General features: G+C 43.4%; 1 protein-coding gene across 2 annotated transcripts; it reads right to left on the bottom strand.

Annotated features, from left to right (window-relative positions):
* Positions 1-652: 652 nt before the first annotated feature.
* Positions 653-19150, bottom strand: TMEM62 (transmembrane protein 62). 2 transcript variants are annotated; one of them, XM_081211811.1, is made up of 13 exons: positions 17985-19150; positions 14652-14789; positions 13670-13715; positions 12449-12590; positions 8764-8888; positions 8521-8643; positions 7811-7966; positions 7130-7289; positions 5727-5840; positions 4893-4977; positions 4346-4450; positions 2814-2932; positions 653-1690 (listed from the first exon to the last, which is right to left on the bottom strand). In XM_081211811.1, the coding sequence occupies exons 2-13, from the start codon at positions 14689-14691 to the stop codon at positions 1373-1375; spliced, it is 1533 nt and encodes a 510-aa protein (XP_081067937.1). In that variant the 5' UTR covers positions 14692-14789; positions 17985-19150; the 3' UTR covers positions 653-1372. The 2 variants fall into 2 exon arrangements, with proteins under 2 accessions (XP_081067937.1, XP_081067938.1); XM_081211812.1 differs by lacking the exon at positions 17985-19150 and having other exon boundaries at positions 12449-12628; positions 14652-14745.
* Between the last annotated feature and the right edge of the window lie 928 nt (positions 19151-20078).

The raw sequence follows: 20078 nt of genomic DNA, 5'->3' as shown, positions 1-20078 counted from the left end.
ACCCCACTCCTGGAGGGCTGGAAATGTGGCAAGAGAACATATGTATGAGTGTTTATATATGAATTGAGACTGCATGTCTAGTGTGCTGTATGTACGTGTGGAGAGCAGGGGTGTATGAAGTTTGCATTATTTCAAAATTGCGTACAAAATACCACTTAATTCACGATTTCATGTACTCCTCGAAGTGAGCATGCATTAAGATTCTGCCAGTGTTCACAGGATTAACCCCCCCCCCAATATAGCAACTCCCAAGGCTTTTTAACTTCAATAGGAAGCTGCTTGAAGAGGTCATTCAGTGATTTGGTTTGAAGGGTCACCAGCATGCAGATGACCTCTAACTCTAGTTTTCATTCTCAGCTTATTAAAGTGAGGTAGCAGAAGTGCAAAATCAGTGATGAGCTGGATCAGGGCCAACACACAAACTTGATGTTAGCAAGACAGAGGTGCTACGGATAGGTGATTCATTTGCTCAGGGAAGTGGGGTTCAGTCTATTCTAGATGGCGACACGCTCCTCTTAAATAATCAGGTTGTGTCTAGATCTGGCTTTGTCACTAAATATCCAAATAAATGTTGTGGCAGCATGAAGAAATTCTAGGAGCATACCGAGGAGTTCATATTTCCTTTCGGAATGAGGCACAGCAGAGACTGTGGTGTCTTTATGTTATATGGTTTATTTACAACCTGAGCCTATGATGGAGGGGTTCACAGCATGAACACCCCAAGAGGGCCTTACTTCCCCCATAGCAGCAGCCTTGGATTAAAACAGAAATAAAATATCCCTCTGACTATCTGGCTTCCCAGCCTGAAGCTTTGCTTCTAGCCTGTAGCTCACATCTTTTCTTTAAAAAAAAAATTCAAAATCATTGAAAATTTCAGTGGGGAAGTAAAAGTGCAGAAGGTGAAGAAAACCAAACCAAAACAAAAACAAAAAAGTGCATTAAACTGTGGTCAATACAATATATGGGTATATAAGTAATATGATTGTTCTGGCCAAATCCATAACAGTGTGTGCTTCCAGAGCACCTTATATAAACACAGGTATTATGTGCCAGATATAAACGAAAAGTAGAAGCAATTGTACTCCATTACAATATTCCATTTGAGAACTTCATTCAACATGAAGGTGACAGCAATTCAAAACAAAATTACAAATGTAATAAGGAAGCAGCTCCTGGGAAAGACATTACGGATCCCTTTACAGCTTTGTGTAACTGAACACCCTATTATGCCGCAGTTCGGAAATAAATTAGGGGCAGCTCCAAGCTTCCACATTCAGTTGTTCAGGCTGCATCTACACAGACCTGCAGTTCACAGCTTCACCACTTAACAATTCAAGTGAAATGGTACTTCAGTTGCCTGAAGAGCAGCCTCTTAAGAACTTTGTGCATTCTTCATTTCAACAATATAGCTTCTCAGCACAGAAGACTGCAATGTCCAGGTTCTGTAGACCAGAAAGAGCGTTAGGCCCACAGTCCACATTCTCAGTGGAGATAAGAAGAAAGCCACAGTTCCATATGTCTTCAACAGGAAATAGCAGGAATAGACCTGCCACAAAAACAGGAGTGCCATACTGAGGTGGATGGGCCACTGTCTGGCATGACGCAGATAGTAGCCAAAGCCGTATCCTTGGCAACGCAGCAATAGACACCAACATGTATATGCCATCAATGGTAAGTTAAAGAATGCCACCTGCCAAGACAAAATAGATATAGGTCCATAGAATCATTCAGCTGGAAGAGACCCCAAGAGCCGTCTAGTTCAACCCCCTGCAATGCAAGAATCTCAACACATGCCCCCCCATCCCATTTGAAACCATTCCAGACTCTGCTTAGTTGTCTCTAGACAATACCACCATCATTTTGCCTTGCATTTTGTGCAATTCTGTGATTCCCCCAAAGACACACACAGGACAGCTGAGTGGGTGCTTTCCTGCAGAATGCAGCAGTTCCATCAAGAAGGGATGCAAAGATATTTTGAAAAACATTTTAAGAGATTATTGCCTTGTATCTTTACAATACTCCCTTTTCCAGGAAAAGGCAGATCAGGCTACAGTTGTACATGCCTAGTTTGCATCCAGGCTGGATGATGATGATGACAATAATAATGGATTGCTGCAATGTGCTTTACATGAGGCTGCCCTTAAAGAAATGTTTGGAAACTTCAGCTGGGATCCAATTCATGGAGCATGTTACTTTGATGTTTGCAAGCTACACTGGCTTCCTGTTAGTTTCCAGGAACAACTCCGACTATGATAATAACACCTAAAATGCCCTAGTCTATTAGATTTATTAGGGGACGCGGGTGGCGCTGTGGGTAAAACCTCAGCGCCTAGGACTTGCCAATCGTCAGGTCGGCGGTTCGAATCCCCGCGGCGGGGTGCGCTCCCGTCGTTCGGTCCCAGCGCCTGCCAACCTAGCAGTTCGAAAGCACCTCCGGGTGCAAGTAGATAAATAGGGACCGCTTACCAGCGGGAAGGTAAACGGCGTTCTGTGTGCTGCGCTGGCTCGCCAGATGCAGCTTAACACGCTGGCCACATGGCCTGGAAGTGTCTGCGGACAGCGCTGGCTCCCGGCCTATAGAGTGAGATGAGCGCACAACCCTAGAGTCTGGCAAGACTGGCCCATACGGGCAGGGGTACCTTTACCTTTACCTTTACCTTTATTAGATTCATTGCTTAAAACATATCATATTCATTTCCCCCTCAAAACAAATATTTAGGTTGACCACTCTCACTACAATTTATTTGAAATGAGATGTTTCAGAAAACATCAAACAAGAGGCTATTTGTTAACCAGTTTACTAAGAATCCTACCTGCAAAATTCCAACAAGGAAGGTCGTACTGCCTTCAAAGAAATGGCCATCAACAATTACTCCAAAGGAAAAGCAGGCGCCCAGATGTCCATCTATAATATCACCAATAAACCAGGGCCCTATAGAGAAGAAAAGTGCATTACACTGAATGTGACAAGAACAACTTGTAATCTAGCCTACCTAGCCCCCAAATCACTGTCTTAAGGGAAAAATTTTTTTTGTCCAATATCCGTTAAAACAAGTCATGACAACAAAAACAGATAGCCAGGTAAGAGTGTAAATAATGCAATTGAAAAGCAGCGACATATTGTTAAAGGTTAGATTTTGTTGGATTTATAGGCAGAAAACAGAACCCTTAATTTTATTGCATTGCATGATTTGGGTGAGCTTCCTTGAACTGCACAAGGAAAGTGGGAGATGAGTACCGTATTTTTCGCCCTATAGGGTGCACCGGCCCATAGGGCGCACCTAGTTTTTTGGGGGGGAAATAAAGAAAAAAAATTATTCCCCCCCCCAGGTGCGGGGCTGGGGTGGGGGAAGCTTGGGCTCCCAGGATAGGCTGCTATCCGCAAGCCTTGGGAGCCCGGCGGGAACTCCCGCCGGCCTCCCCAGGCTTGCGGATATCTGCCAGAAGCCTGGGGTGCACTCTGCTGCGCTCCCCGAGTTTTGGGCTGCAGGCTGCTGTCCGCAAGCCTGGGGAGCCCGGCGGGAACTCCCATGGGCTCCCAAGGCTTGCGGAGAGCTTCCTGAATCCTGGAGAGCGAGAGGGGTCGGTCTCGCTCTCCAGGCTTCGTCGAAAGCCTGCATTCGCCCCATAGGACGCACACACATTTCCCCTTCGTTTTTGGAGGGGGAAAAGTGCGTCCTATAGGGCGAAAAATATGGTACTTTTTCAGACATTTCCTAAGTGCAACTGTGATCAAGTAGCTGGAAAGCTGGACTTGGATCCAGGAAACCTGGGTTGTGCCCCACCTGTGTCATAGACTGTAGGCAGGTCACTCAGAGTGGCCGAATCTGTAAACTACTTTGCGAAATTAGAAGTGCTAAATCTTAAAACAGTACACTGTAGCAATAAGGGCTGAAATGTGCACATTTTTAAAAGCACGGCTCAACATGCACTGCATTGTTTAATTTCTAAGAACTAGCATTGTTTTGGGCAGCACTGGTAGCACAAGGACTTGCTGGGTGCCTCTCAGCACCATTACTTGCGTATCTTGGGATTGTTATTCAGTGCCTCTTACAAAAACCTGTAGCTTGCCAAATATGAAAACATTCCTACGTGGTATATGATGTCTAACAAATTATCTCCTGAAATTTACAAGTTATTTGTAATCACTATTCAGGCAAGCTTGGGTACCCTACAGATGTTTTCTGCCCCACGTTAAGAGTTGAATTATAAATTTTACAGAATGCAAATGCATTGTTTTTTAAAAAACAAGCCGTTATTTAGTTAAACACAACATAATAGAGGGTTTTGAGCTAGAAGCTCTATTGGCATGTCCATGAACTCGCTGTGCCTATTTGCATCTTACCCAGAAGAGTATAGAAGCTCAACAGGAGAAATGAGTGGTAGAAAAAGTTGATTTTGCTCAAGATGTGAAGAGAAAAAGAAGCCCACATTGCTCTGCCCAGAGGTCCTAAAAAGGAAACAAACTTTTAATTTGAAGTTCCCTACTTTTAAAAACAGAAATGCAGCAACTTTTTACAAAGTGATACATTTACAGCACCATCAAAGGACAGATTCATTCATTGAAATCAATGGGATGTGGTGCGAGAAAACTTCCCGGTGGATTGTGCCCAAAATCCATCCAAGATGCATGGACACGCATTCATGAAGTCTTTGAGACATTTGACATTTTCAAACCAAACCAAAATTTAGCTGTTCATTAGTATCTATCTTTTGAAGAATAGAATACTCAGCCTACAGAGGTTATTAGATTCTTTTTAAAGGGGCAGGGGTAGAATCAATCTGAAAATCACACTGGTGCATTTGCTTAATTTAAAGTACTGGTACTTAAAGAAAAAGAAAAAAGGTAAGGAAGGATCAAAATTGTGTTCAAGAAAAAGAATTTCTCTTACTTTTAAGTGTAGGCTTTCCTCGATACCGGAAAATAACCAACAAGGCAATTTGAACTACAACCATTAGTACAAACACTACTTGAACCTGAAAAAGAAAGAATACAATTATATATATATATATATATATATATATATATATATATATATATATATATATATATATATATATATATGCTTTCGTAGATTTTCACGGGTACAGGAATGCAGGTTTTGGTGTCTTCGGGTGTCTTCCCGTGTAAGAGTTGGGGTGTCTAGGCGACGTTTCGACGAGGTCTCACTCGTCATCTAAGATGACGAGTGAGACCTCGTCGAAACGTCGCCTAGACACCCCAACTCTTACACGGGAAGACACCCGAAGACACCAAAACCTGCATATATATATATATATATATTTAGTAAGCCAAACACAGCCCCCACCATATTGATCTCTCATAATGTGGTGGGAGAATAAAATTTATTTACCACCATTTGGAATCACTGAAGGCAACAGACCAAAAATATACTAAAGGATCAAGAGGGAAAGGAGATCACACGCACCCACAGCAAAAGTCAAATCCAGCATGGTGGTGTTTTCCATGAGTTTTAATCTTTTCTTTTAAAATAGTGCCACAAGGACTCTGGAAAGGATGCGAAACTTTTCTTATCCAAAACACTTTTGGATGTATTAAGGCTCCTGTGTATTTGACAACCTTTTATTTTCTACATTGTTTTACCTTTGGTTTTTATTGTCAGCTGTTGCGAACTGCCAAAAAAAGCAGTTGCTGGCGAAATGTGTTAAAGAAACTTCTGTCCACACATAACTCACTCACTCTTTTCCCCCTCTGGAATACTCACCAATACATAGAGGTCAGTAAGAAGCAGCCAAGATGCCAGAAGGTTAAATCTGAGGGAGAGGTTTTCCTCCATAGCAAATGTATGAAGCCGAGTGGCATTCCTATTACTGGCATCCTAAATATGGGAACACAAAGAAATGAACAAGACTTTCAAATGTGCAATAGCAAAACAACTCAACATCTTTACCAGTGAAAAGCCCATCATTCTGTGGTGTGGTGTGTGTGTAAACATGCACATGTGAGTGGGAAGGCAGGTATGTATATTGCAGGGAACCTGGGATCACAGCCAGTGATGGTTTGGGCATCCCATGTCGTGGGCAGTGGACAGATTTCACCTTCACTGTAAAGTATTCCCAAGCACAGTTATTATATTTTCTCGCCAGATAAGGCGATCGTTGTGGTTTACTCTTGTAGAAGAAAGTTGAAAGGAGTCTATATGAAGCAGGGATGACACCAGTTTTCTTGAGCAAGTACCAGGGACTCAAGAGTGCCCACCATTGCCAACATTGGCACCTATTAATAGTATCTCATTATTTTAGGGCTGGTACTGAGAGGAGCACTGGGCCACATGGCTGAAGCGGCCACCATTTTACCTCAGCCAGAATGCCTCTGGGTCTGGCCACAAAAGCAGTATCACTTGGCAGTGCTGTGTTTGGCTCTGAGCGTAGGAGCCAATTCCTAAGGGCCGAGGTTCTTTTGCCCCCCCTAAAATATTTGAAGGGGGCAGGGGCCCCCAAGTTGATGGCATTGCCATTTAAATGGTATGTGTGTGCCATGTATCGTGATTATGTGGGGTGGGGTTTACCTGCCCCCCCCATATTTTATTGTACACTGCCTTGATATTTTATGGTTCTGCATTTATTTTAAATATAAATAAACAAACCCAATCTCCAGATCATAAGAATTACCTCTTGTATAAAAGGACTCTAAACAGCTCATGACCCCAACCGATAATTAGTAGTATCATTGGACTGGGCCCAGGGGTCCTTCAAACTTAGCGGTAGCCCTAACTCAAAGGCATTATGGGGGAGGTCTAAATCCACTTCCAACCTCTGCAACATCAGACATAACCCTGCTTCCATTTGCATAGCCTCACCTTCCATTTCTTTGGTTATACTACCAAGGAGAGTCATAAATACTGGGAAAGCAAGCATAAAATACACAAAAGCCATTATATATTCTTGCTCTCTGTCATCCAGAATGACGCTGTGGTATTTCTACTGCTTTCATTTTAATGAGGATGAGAAATAATAATTTGCCCGGCATCAATCAATAAGTAATCGTGGATGAACAGGGATTGATCTTGCTCTTCCAAGCAAAAACCTGCTCTTAAATACTTTTTTTCCAGTAGCTTGAATGCTATAAAATGTGTGGTAAATTTATAAGCCTCAGCCGAGAACTCACCTGAACTGCCACTTCTATCTGATGAAACCCTTCACTGTAGTTTTGAGGGGCCCATTTCAGTACATAGAAAGGTCCCGACACATGAATAGCATTCCCCAGATGAATGCCATCAATGCTGACCTTGACAAACTTGATAGGAGAAGGAGAGAATGCCAAAATTCTAAGTAAAAGAAATAAACCAGTATATCATGGAACTTGTTAAGATATAGCACTTGTAAGCGTAAAATAAAAATGACCATGTACGGTATAAATCAGGCATCTCCAACCTGCGGCCCTCCAGATGTTTTGGCCTACAATTCCCATGATCCCTAGCTAACAGGACCAGTGGTCAGGGATGATGGGAACTGTAGTCCAAAACATCTGGAGGGCCGAAGGTTGAAGATGCCTGGTATACGGTAAATGATTCCTCAGTCAAGGCATACTATAGTGGGTGAGGCAGAAATTACTGGATTGACTTTGCTGTTCTACTTTGCTGTAGAACGGGATGTTCCTTTTTAAAATTATTGTTAACGTAAGAGATTGTTAACCCATTTAACAGCACACACAATGTGGCCTGTTTAACATCTTTTACAATGCATTCAAAATTGACAGCATTTGCCGTGTTAATGTCTGTATATGTCACATTTGCACAAGAAAATGTTTTTTAAAAAGTTTAGAAGTAGCAAAGATACATCAGATTACCGGATGTGGGTGGAGTGAAGGATTCTCTGCAGTGGTTCATGAGCAGCACTACTATAAAGGAATGATTTGGGATTGGTGATAAGAACCACAGGCCATTCTTCAAACTTCAGGTCAGCAAAGCTGAAGAGATCGTGATCAAAAGCAAGGATCCTGTACCTGACGTTCACAATCAAAACAGTACACTTTTGGTTAACAAATAACATCTTAAGGATAGAAGATTTATACTGCCTGGTGCTACGTTTTACTGATTTTTCCAATTTCCTCTGCTTCCACTTAATCCATTTTTGATGAAAAGCTGATGACTTGAGTAGACACCTTGCACCAGCCAGAATTTCTTCATCTAGAATTGTCAAACACGCAACTTTTTTTTAAAAAAAGTGATAACAATATAGAGCAGTGTGACAACTCTAAACACAAAGTACTGCTTTTGTCACAGTTGCTTGGATGCAACTGTGAGATGGGTGAGGAAAAACAAGCTGAGCTTGAATCCTGGCAATATGAAGGTACTGTGGCCTCCCTGAATTGCTATCCCGTACCTCTGCACTAACAATGCCTGGTTCTCCTTCACCCACATTTGAATCATCATCCATTTTTATCACCGTCATCCCAGTGGGGAGATTCATTCTGAACCAGCTAAAATGACATTTGCACTGATTTTACATTGCTACAAGAACAGTACTATAAAAAGGCCAAAGCACAAATTTTCTTACTTCCTGTTATCTTTCCAGTCTCCCAGTTCCAGCTCTAGAGTTCCGTGACGATGGCGAGTATGTAGAGCTGGCATCAGACCACCCAGCGTATGGAAATGCCCACACAAATATGCTGTGGCAGAGCTAACGGAAACATAAATGATTATCGTTGATTTTGGAGAAGAAATACTAACTTGTAGCCAATTAACAGCAACAGCTGAAAAACATTAATACGTTTGCACCAGAAAGGAAAAGAAATATTACCGCATTGCCGTTCGTATTCCTGGGGATGGAGAGACGATTGCTGAGGTGGGATAATGGCCAAACCAAATGGAATGGTTACTGCCGCTACTTTCTGCAGCCAGTGAAGACAGTTCTTGCATTTTATTCTGAAATGAAAGAGGAATTACAAGAGCTTTAGCAGCATGTTGTTGTTGTTGTTGTTGTTGTTGTTATTAATTTATTTATACCCCGCCCATCTGGCTGGGTTTTCCCAGACACTCCGTTGGCTACCAGGTCTTAAACATAATGCAAAGTTTAGAGGATATTAAGGCTGCAGTCCTAGGTACACACACTAGGGTGTTAAGTCTTATTTAATTCAGCGGGACTTGCTTTTGAGTGAATCATTCATCAGGCTGGGCTGCAAGAGGCATTTATCAACGGCTGCTCTAAAAAGCAGGGAAACTGTGAGCAGATATTTCCAAATTATTTCTCAAAGTTCTTTTTGTCATTAAAATGCCAATATGCACGTTTGAAGAAATAAGCCTGCATATCATGTAAGCCACATTCCACATAACAATGGGAGCGGGGAAGCAGAATAGTGTAGGCAGTAGGGACCTGATCTTGAGGAGGACCCAAGACACGAGGGTACCGGGGACATAAGTCTTTGCTCCCTGCTGTGGTCCCAACCTGGCCCACCACACCTACAATTGGCATTACCAAAATATTGATTCTTTCTTGCCAATGTAAAAAAGGATCAAAGGGTCAAAGCTTCTCTTCTGCCTTGCCTCATGACAGGATCCAATCCAGATCAGGTTCCTATAGCCCATGGGCATAGCCATGTTTCTTGTTGGGGGGGCAGGACCTTTGTTAGGGGGGCAGAACCAATGTGATTGGTCAGTTTGTTAAATATTTCTATTGTTTTGCTTAATCGCGCATGAGGAGCTGCTTCTCTGCCTATGCCTATGCCCATGCTAGTGCCTGTTATTTTCATGTAGGGTGGGGAGAACTGCCACTGGAAACTCTCAGAATGCCTCCCCTAGCACCGACTTGCACCACAATATTCTTCATATAAAGCAAAACTATGATTTAAACATAACAGTTTGTGCAGGCAAATGGAAATAACTGACAATGAGCATTCCAGTCTGCAGCCGAAATGTAAAAAAACAGAGGAAAAATATATGAAAACTATCATTACCAGATCCAATAGATTAATATGGATATGTGTTTTGCTATCAGTTTACTGCAAATCACTGTGGGTTTCACCCTTGTCCCGCAAGGGGTCCAATATGGTACACGGTGTCATTTTTCCCAAGTCACTCTGTCCATCAGTTGATATCACCAGTGAGTGGGGAGAACATGTTTAAATCCTGCATTGGCAGCCAAAGCAGCAGGATTTAATCTCTACTCATCAGTGGGAGTTAAATCCTGCTCCGTTTAAGCAGCCCAGCTTTCCAAACCTGCATTGAATCCCTTGTCAAACAACAAGAAAATAACTCCTGTTGCTAGCAACACCTTGCAAGGTGTCTGAAGCCATGACTTCTAAGCACTTTGCACAATGCCATTGCAACACCCATGCCATGGATAGGACTGATGGCCCCATCTACCTGCAAGCCTAATCTTGATAAGGATAAAAAAATTCCTTCCAGTAGCATGTGGCTCATGGGGCAAAAACAGTTCCCTATTCCTGCCTTAAGGCAACACTTGTCCAGGAATGTTAATAGCCTGAGATCGAGGGTGTTTCCTTACTGGAGCCCAATTGTTAGAACAGGGGTGGGGAATTAGATCTGGCCAGTGGGTTGGATCCTTAATTCCTACAACCCCAACCAGCACTTACTGCAACCTTGCTTTAAATCAGGGGTAGGCAACCTAAGGCCCGGGGGCCGGGTGCAGCCTCATTGCCTTCTCAATCCAGCCCGCAGACGGTCCGGGAATCAGCATGTTTTTACATGAGTAGAATGTGTCCTTTTATTTAAAATGCATCTCTGGGTTATTTGTGGGGCCTGCCTGGTGTTTTTACATGAGCAGAATGTGTGCTTTTCTTTAAAATGCATCTCTGGGTTATTTGTGGGGCCTGCCTGGTGTTTTTACATGAGCAGAATGTGTGCTTTTCTTTAAAATGCATCTCTGGGTTATTTGTGGGGCCTGCCTGGTGTTTTTACATGAGCAGAATGTGTGCTTTTCTTTAAAATGCATCTCTGGGTTATTTGTGGGGCCTGCCTGGTGTTTTTACATGAGCAGAATGTGTGCTTTTCTTTAAAATGCATCTCTGGGTTATTTGTGGGGCCTGCCTGGTGTTTTTACATGAGCAGAATGTGTGCTTTTCTTTAAAATGCATCTCTGGGTTATTTGTGGGGCCTGCCTGGTGTTTTTACATGAGCAGAATGTGTGCTTTTCTTTAAAATGCATCTCTGGGTTATTTGTGGGGCCTGCCTGGTGTTTTTACATGAGCAGAATGTGTGCTTTTATTTAAAATGCATCTCTGGGTTATTTGCGGGGCACAGGAATTTGTTCATTCCACACACACACACCCAAATATAGTCCAGCCCACCACATGGTCTGAGGGGCAGTGGACCGGCCCTTGGCTGAAAAAGGTTGCTGACCCCTGTTTGAAATGCATGCTGATTGATGCAGGCACTGCACCTTCAAAGGGTCTTGCTGTAACTGCCAATCAAGCCCATTTGGGAAAGGAAAGATGCTCTGTTTGGAGGAAATGGAATCTTCCTGCAAACTGAGAACAACAAGCCCCCTTGAGAGTTCTCAACAAGGAGTTTCCTGGCACGGCTGATCCCAGAGGGGAACCCCACATGTAAAGAAACAATCAGGAACTAATTTTAATTTGTAGCTGTGTCTATACCTGTGCTACCCCTCACATCACATATGATGCCAAGGGCAGGGCAGATGGGTGTCATTTGTAGGTAACACAGCCTTATGGGCCAAACTGGGATCCGTGCCAGGACTAATTAGGCCTATGGGTTAGAGTTTCCTCTCCTCTGTGTTGGAAGATTGCTTTGCGAAAGAGAAAAAGGGTATTTCTTTATTTATTTTCTACAGGTTTGCCATCAGTATATGTTCTCTGAGCCAGTTGCAGAATAAAGTATAATATGCTTATATTACTTAATTCATGAATCAAAATGGCTAAAATAAAAGGTGATATTAAAATGTTGCATATGAACTTTCCTTTTTAGCAAAGAAAAAGCAACAATAAAATAATAAAAACATTTAGCAGTTCATATTATAGAATGAAACCCATTTTTAAGGCAAACCTAGCAGTTTGAAAGCACGTCAAAGTGCAAGTAGATAAATAGGTACTGCTCTGGCGGGAAGGTAAACGGTGTTTCCGTGTGCTGCTCTGGTTCGCTAGAAGCAGCTTAGTCATGCTGGCCACATGACCCGGAAGCTGTACGCCGGCTCCCTTGGCCAATAAGCGAGATGAGCGCTGCAACCCCAGAGTCGTGACTGGACCTAATGGTCAGGGGTCCCTTTACCTTTACTTTAGTGGGCCATGCAAATGGCTATTCTGAATAATGCTTTTTATAGGGGTAGGGTAGGGGGCACTGGGGATGAGTTCATGAAATCACACAGGCCCAAGAAAGTTTGAAAACTACTGCTCTAAAGGCTTCCCGCAGACTTTGGACTTCAGGCAGGTGTAACACACAGGCTTAGGATTTTATTAGCCAGAGACTAATAAAGGCAAGCTAAGGCTGCAGTGCATGGTGTTTTACATTACCGCTTTCAATATCCCAAAGAAATTGTAGGGTCTCTTGGGGCCTGGATTGAGAGTCGCATCCACACAGATGAAAGAATATTTGCCAAAAGGTGTGCTGTGGATGTAATGGAAGGAGCCGTCCTTTTTCCAAGCAGAATATTTCCTACCAAAATGAGATGGGAATACTGTAGTCAGAAAAATCTGGAAGAAAGAGAAATGTAAAAAGGAATAAATGCACACATTGCCTAGTGCTCAACTAAGCTTTACTCAGAGTAGACCCACTGAAATTAATGGACCTAGCCTAGTCCTATTCATTACTTTCAGTGGGTCTACTCTGAGTAAAGCTCAGTTGACTACTGCCCAGTAAGACTAAGGGAGGGAGAAACAAAACTGCATTCGACTCAGTTCATCACCTATGCCATCTTTTAACACAGAAAGGTACAAAATGGTGGCTAGGAGAGAGAGAATCTAAGGGCAAAAACAGAGGAATAGAGCTGCACAGAAATCCTAACAGTGGCAGCAGGGAAGGAGGAACAACACAGGCAAGCCAAAGACTGGGGCAGATGACTACTTCCTAAATAATTATTTTCTAGGCTACTTTAATGAAGTCATTCTTCCTAACACTTATATACCTTGTTTAAACAGAATCTCTCTGTCCCACACACAATCGACTCTCCTTCTGGATTCCTGAATGCAGTATGTGTCACAGCGCTGTCAGACAAGAACGTCCAGAGGGAGGAATCAACTCTTCATTGTCAAAAGCACCCTTACAAGTTAGGGAAAGGTATGTCCATCAGTCCTATGTGTCTCAGCTACTTCTGAGAGTGCATCTGATGAGGCAGATACCCCCAACCTTGGCTTATGTATCTCCCGTATCCGAGCTGCGCACAAACAGGTGCAGACTCCACCTGTGTTTCACCTTCTGCTCCTCCCTCTTCAATCCTCTTTTGGTCCTGGGAGACAGTGGAGCAGGAGAGGTGAGGGCAGGAGGAGGAGGGGTGGAAGCCCTTAACTACACACTGGCCTGACCTATCTCTCCCTCCTCCTGTATCCATTCCTTCACTCTCCAGTCCTGCAGCTTCTCTTGCCTCTGACTCTGGTCTCCTGGCTGCTACAGGTTCGCCTATTTCACTGATACCTTCTTCCAAGTCAGTCTCCAATCTCCCTTCTCCCACTCATCAGAATCCAGTCACCACACCTCAGAGTCCAGCCAGTCTCTGACATCATGGTACACTGACATACCTGTAGTAGTTCCGGACATTCTCCAGACCTGGAATGTTGAATGTATCTGCAATGAAAGTGGCAAACAACATTTCAAAACAAATTTAGAATTGAGCAAGAGACTGCGGAAAAAATAAGTCCAGGTTAAGACAAGCCCAGTGTAGTATGAATCTTGAGATTGCAGCTGGATATCCAGGGAGCTATCAAAGCTTTAATTCCAGTTTGACCAGGACAGCAAGATTTGCTCTACAATGCATATGCTGAGACAGCCTTTATTTTGGAATAATAATTATAGATAATGGGGCACTGGATAATGCCTAAATTGCTATAGAACAAAACCAAAAACTAATTGATTTAATTTATTTTATAATTATATTTTATCCTGCTTTCCAGCCAAAGAGGCATGCAATTCAAGTACACATAAAGATACAATTATAGTAACATGACATGGGAGTTTGTATTGCCATCTCTTTGGGTCTCTGGGAGTTGCTGACACTGTCCAGGTTCCAGATTCTATTTCTTTCAGAAAGAACAGGCCAAAGAACTGCAGAAGAACTTGGGGGCTGGCCAGTGCCAAAGATGACATACTACAAATGGACCCACAGAAATATTCCAGAAAGACTTTTTCCAGGACTGACAACAAACAGGTCTTACTGGCGCATATATATATATATATATATATATATATATATATATATATATATATATATATATATGAGATTGGTAAATATGATAAACACAATTTCTAAAAAAGAATAATACTTCTATGACAATGTTTGATCATATTCAGAAGAATATTTGACCATATTCAGAAGAATTGTTCAAGACCACTGCCGATGGAGGAGAACAAAATTGGGGACTAAAATTGGTGGTTACTCTTCCAGTTGAGATGAGGATTAAGACTTCCTGGAGCAAAAGAATTAGTAACCTGCATCTTCCTACCATCCTTCACATGTGGAGAATAAATGGGAATCCCACCTCTAGAGTCTCACATCTTTCTTACCATGATTCCCTTTGATGTCTATCCATTTGGTTTTTTCCATGACTTTAGATCTTTTTAAGATTGTCTGGTAAGTTTGCCATTCCACCTCAAACTGATCAGACCCAAGTTTATCTTTTGTTTTGGCATCAGTCAAATCACCTGTTAATGAAAAAAAAGAGACACAGAACATTAAACATATAAAAACATCACAGATAAACGAAAGCACTGTTATTAAATAGGTCATTAAGGTCGTACTATGAAAGTAAGCTGTGCTCAATTTTAAATTGTTCACGTTAATTCTGTATGGCAAGTGGCATAATTCTCTCTCTCCAATCTCCCTGGGACAAAATCTAAGCAGAGTGGATCCTATTGGCATCTAAACAAAAAGTTTTATACAGCAAGGTTAGTTCTTCAGGAAGAAATAGAGCTCTGTCTGAGGCTTCAGAGGATGCGTGGCCAAAAGCAATATGAAGGTCCCCAAACGCAGGACAGTATCTACCACAATGGAGGAGGACAGAGACTCGGAGGAATACTGGCCTTGGACTGGGGAACAGCTCTAGCTCCACTTGAGCAGAACTTTGATATGCTGTCAGATATTCCTAAAACAGCAAATGATGTGCACAGTCTTGCTCCTCTAACCAACCTGTCTGAGATCCAGCTCTTACAAATTACTGAAGATTTAGCTATAAAGCTGGAGGAACAAACGGACAGGGATAGGAGGTGGGGAAATTGTCTACGAGGCCTACTGGAGAACCAGGAAATGTGTGGGGGGTTCATTTCATTACTGACTGGTTACCCTCCCTGAATTTAAACATACCACTGTCCCCCAATGACATAGTTCTGTATGGCAAAACAAGGAGGCTGAAATATGGAACACAGGTGTGCATGTACTAAATTATCTAGCCTTATATTCTGGAGTTGCTAGTGTCTGCAGTAGCAGGCACACCCCCTGCATATCACAGGTCATTTTTGCACCACTGCCCAGGGAATGAAAGGTTCCGTTTTACTTAAAGGACATAAAAATGAATTTGCTCGAATTAAAAACCAAACGTAATGGTTTACGAGGGAAACTGCCCAGAGACAGTGGAGCCAGCAGAACAGAAAGCAATCAGCTGCCATCCCAAATATACCAATGAGTGTACTTTATTTTTACTTTACTGGCAGCCATGGGGAAAAGAAGGGCTGCACTTGGAGACACCTTGGAAGTTGGATCAAAACTGACCATCAGCCCAAGAGCAGACAGTCCAAGTAAAAATTAGGACTTTCTGGGAGGAGTCTAAGACATCCTTCACAGACCTCCCACACATGGCAGAGGCAGTACCATTCTAATTACTGTCCTTTCACTAGTACGTAATCTTTATAATTCTGAAGTTAGCAAGGATGGTAAGAAAATAACCTTTATCTCTAGAACTCTTCCTGTAAGTCCCATGCTATCCAGTAATTACAGGAAGCTACTAGCCAAGATTTCAAGGGCAGTGCCATTGCTACCTTTAGAAACAATCTGTCCTGACCTTGCATTCTCATTATTCAAATGTTTGTGTTTTTTTCATCATCCTGCTGCCTGGCCAAAGCAATTTTCAGGATAGGGTTATACATATATAATTATATGCAAACAAAACCCAATATTGTTTTTAGTTTGCTCCTCTAAGTATCCAGATTAAGGTTGCAACCCTAACCCCACCTATCTGGGAGTAAGCCGCATTTATTTTAATAGGATTTTCTTCTGAATAAACGTGGTTAGGATTGCACTGGTAAAACTGTTGAGGGACAGAAATGGATACCAATGAAATGGTTCTAACCTAAACACACATGATGGGGTGGAATATAAATAGAATAACAAACAAAGAATGAAACAATGTAATGATTTAAAACAGGAAGTCCTGGGTCATACTTCTAAATATGCATAGGGAGGGAGCCAGCCTTGCCTTTGTAGGGGTTCCCAAGAAGGTGTCACAACAGAGGAAACACTGGTTTAGTTTATTTATTTATTATTATTATTATTAGAGCCTAAATATATGTAATGAAGGCACCATGCAAGCCTCCCTGGGGAGAGCATTCCACAAATGGGGAGCCACCACACAAAAGGCCCTCTCTTGTGTTGCCACCCTCCTGACCGCTCATGGAGGCAGCACACGAAGAAGGACCTCAGATGATGATCACAGGGTCTGGGTTGGTTCATATGGGAAGAGGTGGTCCTTGAGGTATTGGAGTCCTGAGCCGTCTCAGGCTTTATAGGTCAAAACCAGCACTTTGAGTTGGACCTGGAAACTAACTGGCAGTCAGTGCTGTCAGGCCAGGATCAGTGTTATGTGCTCAAACTGTCTTGTCCCAGTGAGCAGCCTGGCTGCCAAATTCTGCAGCAGCTGAAGTTTTCAAACTATCACCAAAGGCAGCCATATGTATAACACTTTGAAGTAGTCTAACCTAACAGTTACCAGAAGCTAAGCTATCCCTGTCCAGAGGTGCAGCTGGGCCACCAGCCGAAGCTGATGAAGGGCAATCTACCCTACTGAGGCCACCTGAGCCTCAAGTGACATCAAAGGATCCAAAGACTGCTGACTCATAAAAGGGCCTCTGAGGCAAAAAAAGAACAAGTAGTATAAGTGGGAAGACCGGGTGCTCCCAAACAAACCGAAGCTGAATTCTTACAAGATTAAAGCAATCATATGATGGAACTGGTAAAGTAATGGAGGGTGGAGGAGCACAGGAATTGTTATTCCCATATAAGGAAAGGCTACAACATTTGGGGCTTTTCAGTTTGGAGAAAAGGTGAGTAAGAGAATTGTATAAAATTATGAATGGTGTAAATTTTTCTCCCTCTCATGGGCATCTAATGTTGGAAGAATCAGGACGGACGAAAGAAAGTACTTCTTCACACAATGCATAGTTATACAGTACTATGCAATCCACTCTCACAAGAGGCAGGGATGGCCACCAACCTGATGGCTTTAAAAGTGTGTTAGAAAGTAGCTATTGATAGCCTCAACATAATTTATCTATCTCCACTTTCTGAGGCAGTATGCTTCTGAATACCAGATGCTGGAAACCACATTTGGGAAGAGTGCTGTGGTTTTCCTGCTTGTGGTTTTCCCATAGTCATCTGATTGCTCACTATAAAAACAGGATGCTGGACTAGATAGGCCACTGGTCCAATCCAACAGCCTCTTATTAGGTTACAACTCCCCTTGTTACACTTCCCTAGTCACACATCTGATGACAATGCAACCACTTTTTACTTCAGATCCAGACCAGCAACCAACATTCATGACCTCAGAAACCCAAACCTCAAGTACAATAATGCATTCTACAAAGTAATTAGAGTGGGAGGTTGGGGATGAGGAGGCGATGTCTCACCTGTTGCTAAAGTAAGGACAGGTTGAATGACAGGAACCGTTTCCGCACAGAACTTTTCAAAATCAGCAGCTCGTTCGGGACTCTGAAACTTACTGATGTGTAGATCTGATACCTACAAGGGGGGGAAAAAGGAGGCTGGCAAAATGCCTACAGAATAGCATATTTAGGAAATTGTGTATAGAAACAGTTCCAAATATTGCCTACACTGAACAAGAGTTAAAACACTGACAGCTTAATTTCACAACAAGCACTTTTGGATTTCTTTTATTCATATCAATTAGCTATGTAAATTATCAACAGCCTTTTACAGTTTTTATTTCCAGCAAAACTGGCTGTACTAGCACCATGTGAACATATAACAGAGGTTCACCTGACATATCCTCACCAGAGCAAGGTCTACCCATGCAACATACCTATCTAACAGCATACTATTGTAACATAGGACTTCTCCACACTTCTGTTTGTCCTGCCGCTGTTCCCAGGGGAAACCTGCAGTTTATTACTGAATCAGAACAAATGGCAATCAGGTTTTCTACTTATTGCCATTTGTTCTGATTTAGCACTAAAGAACAGGTTTTCTGGGGGAAAGTGGTGGGGCAAAGGGAAAACTGCTCAGACCTGTGTTTTCTAAGCATGGGACAACATGGACGTAGCCAGGGGGTTCAGGGAGGGCAACTGCCCCCCCCATCAGGTAAATAAATAGAAATACTTAACTAGCTGTGTTGCAGATATTTCGGTTCTCCCCCCCTCAACATAAAGCCTGCCCCTCCTAAAATAAATCCTGGCTATGTCCATATGGGACAAGCAGAAGTGTGGACAAACCCACAAGTCAGACCCTTCAATGCATTAATGCCAGTTTCTGATCTCACTTATCAGAACTTGGCAAGGCTTGTGCCTGTTGCAAAGCATATCCATGCCAAGGCAAATCTAACCTCTCTGCGCATTAATGTAGTTCCCTGATCTCAGTTATCAGAATAACTATTTGCCATTCATTAGTGGCCTCACAGCAACAGCCTGCATTTCCCCCCTATCCAATACACCAGTTTATTTGTGCCTTTAACCCCTCCGATTCTGAAAAGAGGAAAACAATAGGTGAAAAACACAGTGCGACCGTTGCATAGTTATCATCTATAACAGTTATGATCATGATTTGCCTTAAGAATTAAACCCCAAGTGCTGCTGCGGTTTCCCCGCAGGGCATCCTTCTCACGGGGCGCTGGGGCCGCGTGTCTGTCTCCCCGGAGTTCACGAAAGGGTCACGAGGCGGCTCCGCCTCGGCTCGACTCGCCTGAATGATCCAGAAGAGGTTGTTGGCCTCGGCTCCGGGCGCCGGCTGTGAGGAGAAGGAGCGAGGCTGCAACTGCTCGGGCCCCGAAGGGCTGTGCCAGCCCACCAGCACCGCAGCGAGGGCCGCCGCCAAGAGCCCGGCAGCTAAGCGCAGCATTTTCCACCAGCTCGCTGTCATGCACGCGAGCGCAAACCTCCGCCGGTCCCTGCTGAGGCGAAGCGCGGCGTGGAAAGCCGTCCGCTTCCGCCTCGGCCCACTTGAAGGGTAGGGCGGCCGCCCACCCGCCCCGCCGTGTTCGGTTAGGCCCTCCCTTCCTCGGCTCCATTGGAGAACCGCTTCCGCCGTCAGAGCTCGCGAGGTGAAGCAACAAGCGCCCGGCCAGGCCGTGCAGAAGCTGCTTAGGCTGCAAGCCGCGGTGGACCGGTCCAAAGGGCTGCGTGCGGCAGGGATGGATGGGCGCGCCTTCTTTCCCAAGCCAAGTGGCGGGAGCTGCTCTCCCGTACCAGACATCAGGACTCAACCCTCGCGTGGGGGAACTGCTGCTGCTGCTGCTTTTGCAGCAACTTACAGCGAGGATTTGGGGAGGGGGCAGGACCCCCAGCTGCCAACATCCTGTGCAAATTCAGAATGAAATGCCTCAGCAACAGTTGTTTAAAATTACTTCCTTTTGAGCCTCAGTGCTCAGACAAATCTGTCAAAATCTTCCTACAATTTCCTTTAGTTAAATATTTGTATTTATTTACTTGATTTAGGGTTTGGCTTAGTCATGCTGGGCACATGATGAGCACCGCAACCCAAGAGTCATT

This window comes from Podarcis bocagei (assembly GCF_964188305.1).
Source record: "Podarcis bocagei genome assembly, chromosome: 1".
Lineage (NCBI taxonomy): Eukaryota > Metazoa > Chordata > Lepidosauria > Squamata > Lacertidae > Podarcis > Podarcis bocagei.
The sequence above is the reverse complement of the archived record's forward strand: the minus strand, read 5'-3'. Positions and strand labels throughout refer to the sequence as shown.

Excerpts from the sequence above, each read along its gene's own strand:
- TMEM62 (XM_081211811.1), bottom strand. The coding sequence starts at position 14,691 with ATGGAAAAAACCAAATGGATAGACATCAAAGGGAATCATG. Across the intron at positions 5,841-7,129 it reads AGATAGAAGTGGCAGTTCAG|GATGCCAGTAATAGGAATGC; the intron begins GTGAGTTCTCGG and ends TCCCATATTTAG. Across the intron at positions 1,691-2,813 it reads TCCTTGTTGGAATTTTGCAG|GTGGCATTCTTTAACTTACC; the intron begins GTAGGATTCTTA and ends TTGTCTTGGCAG.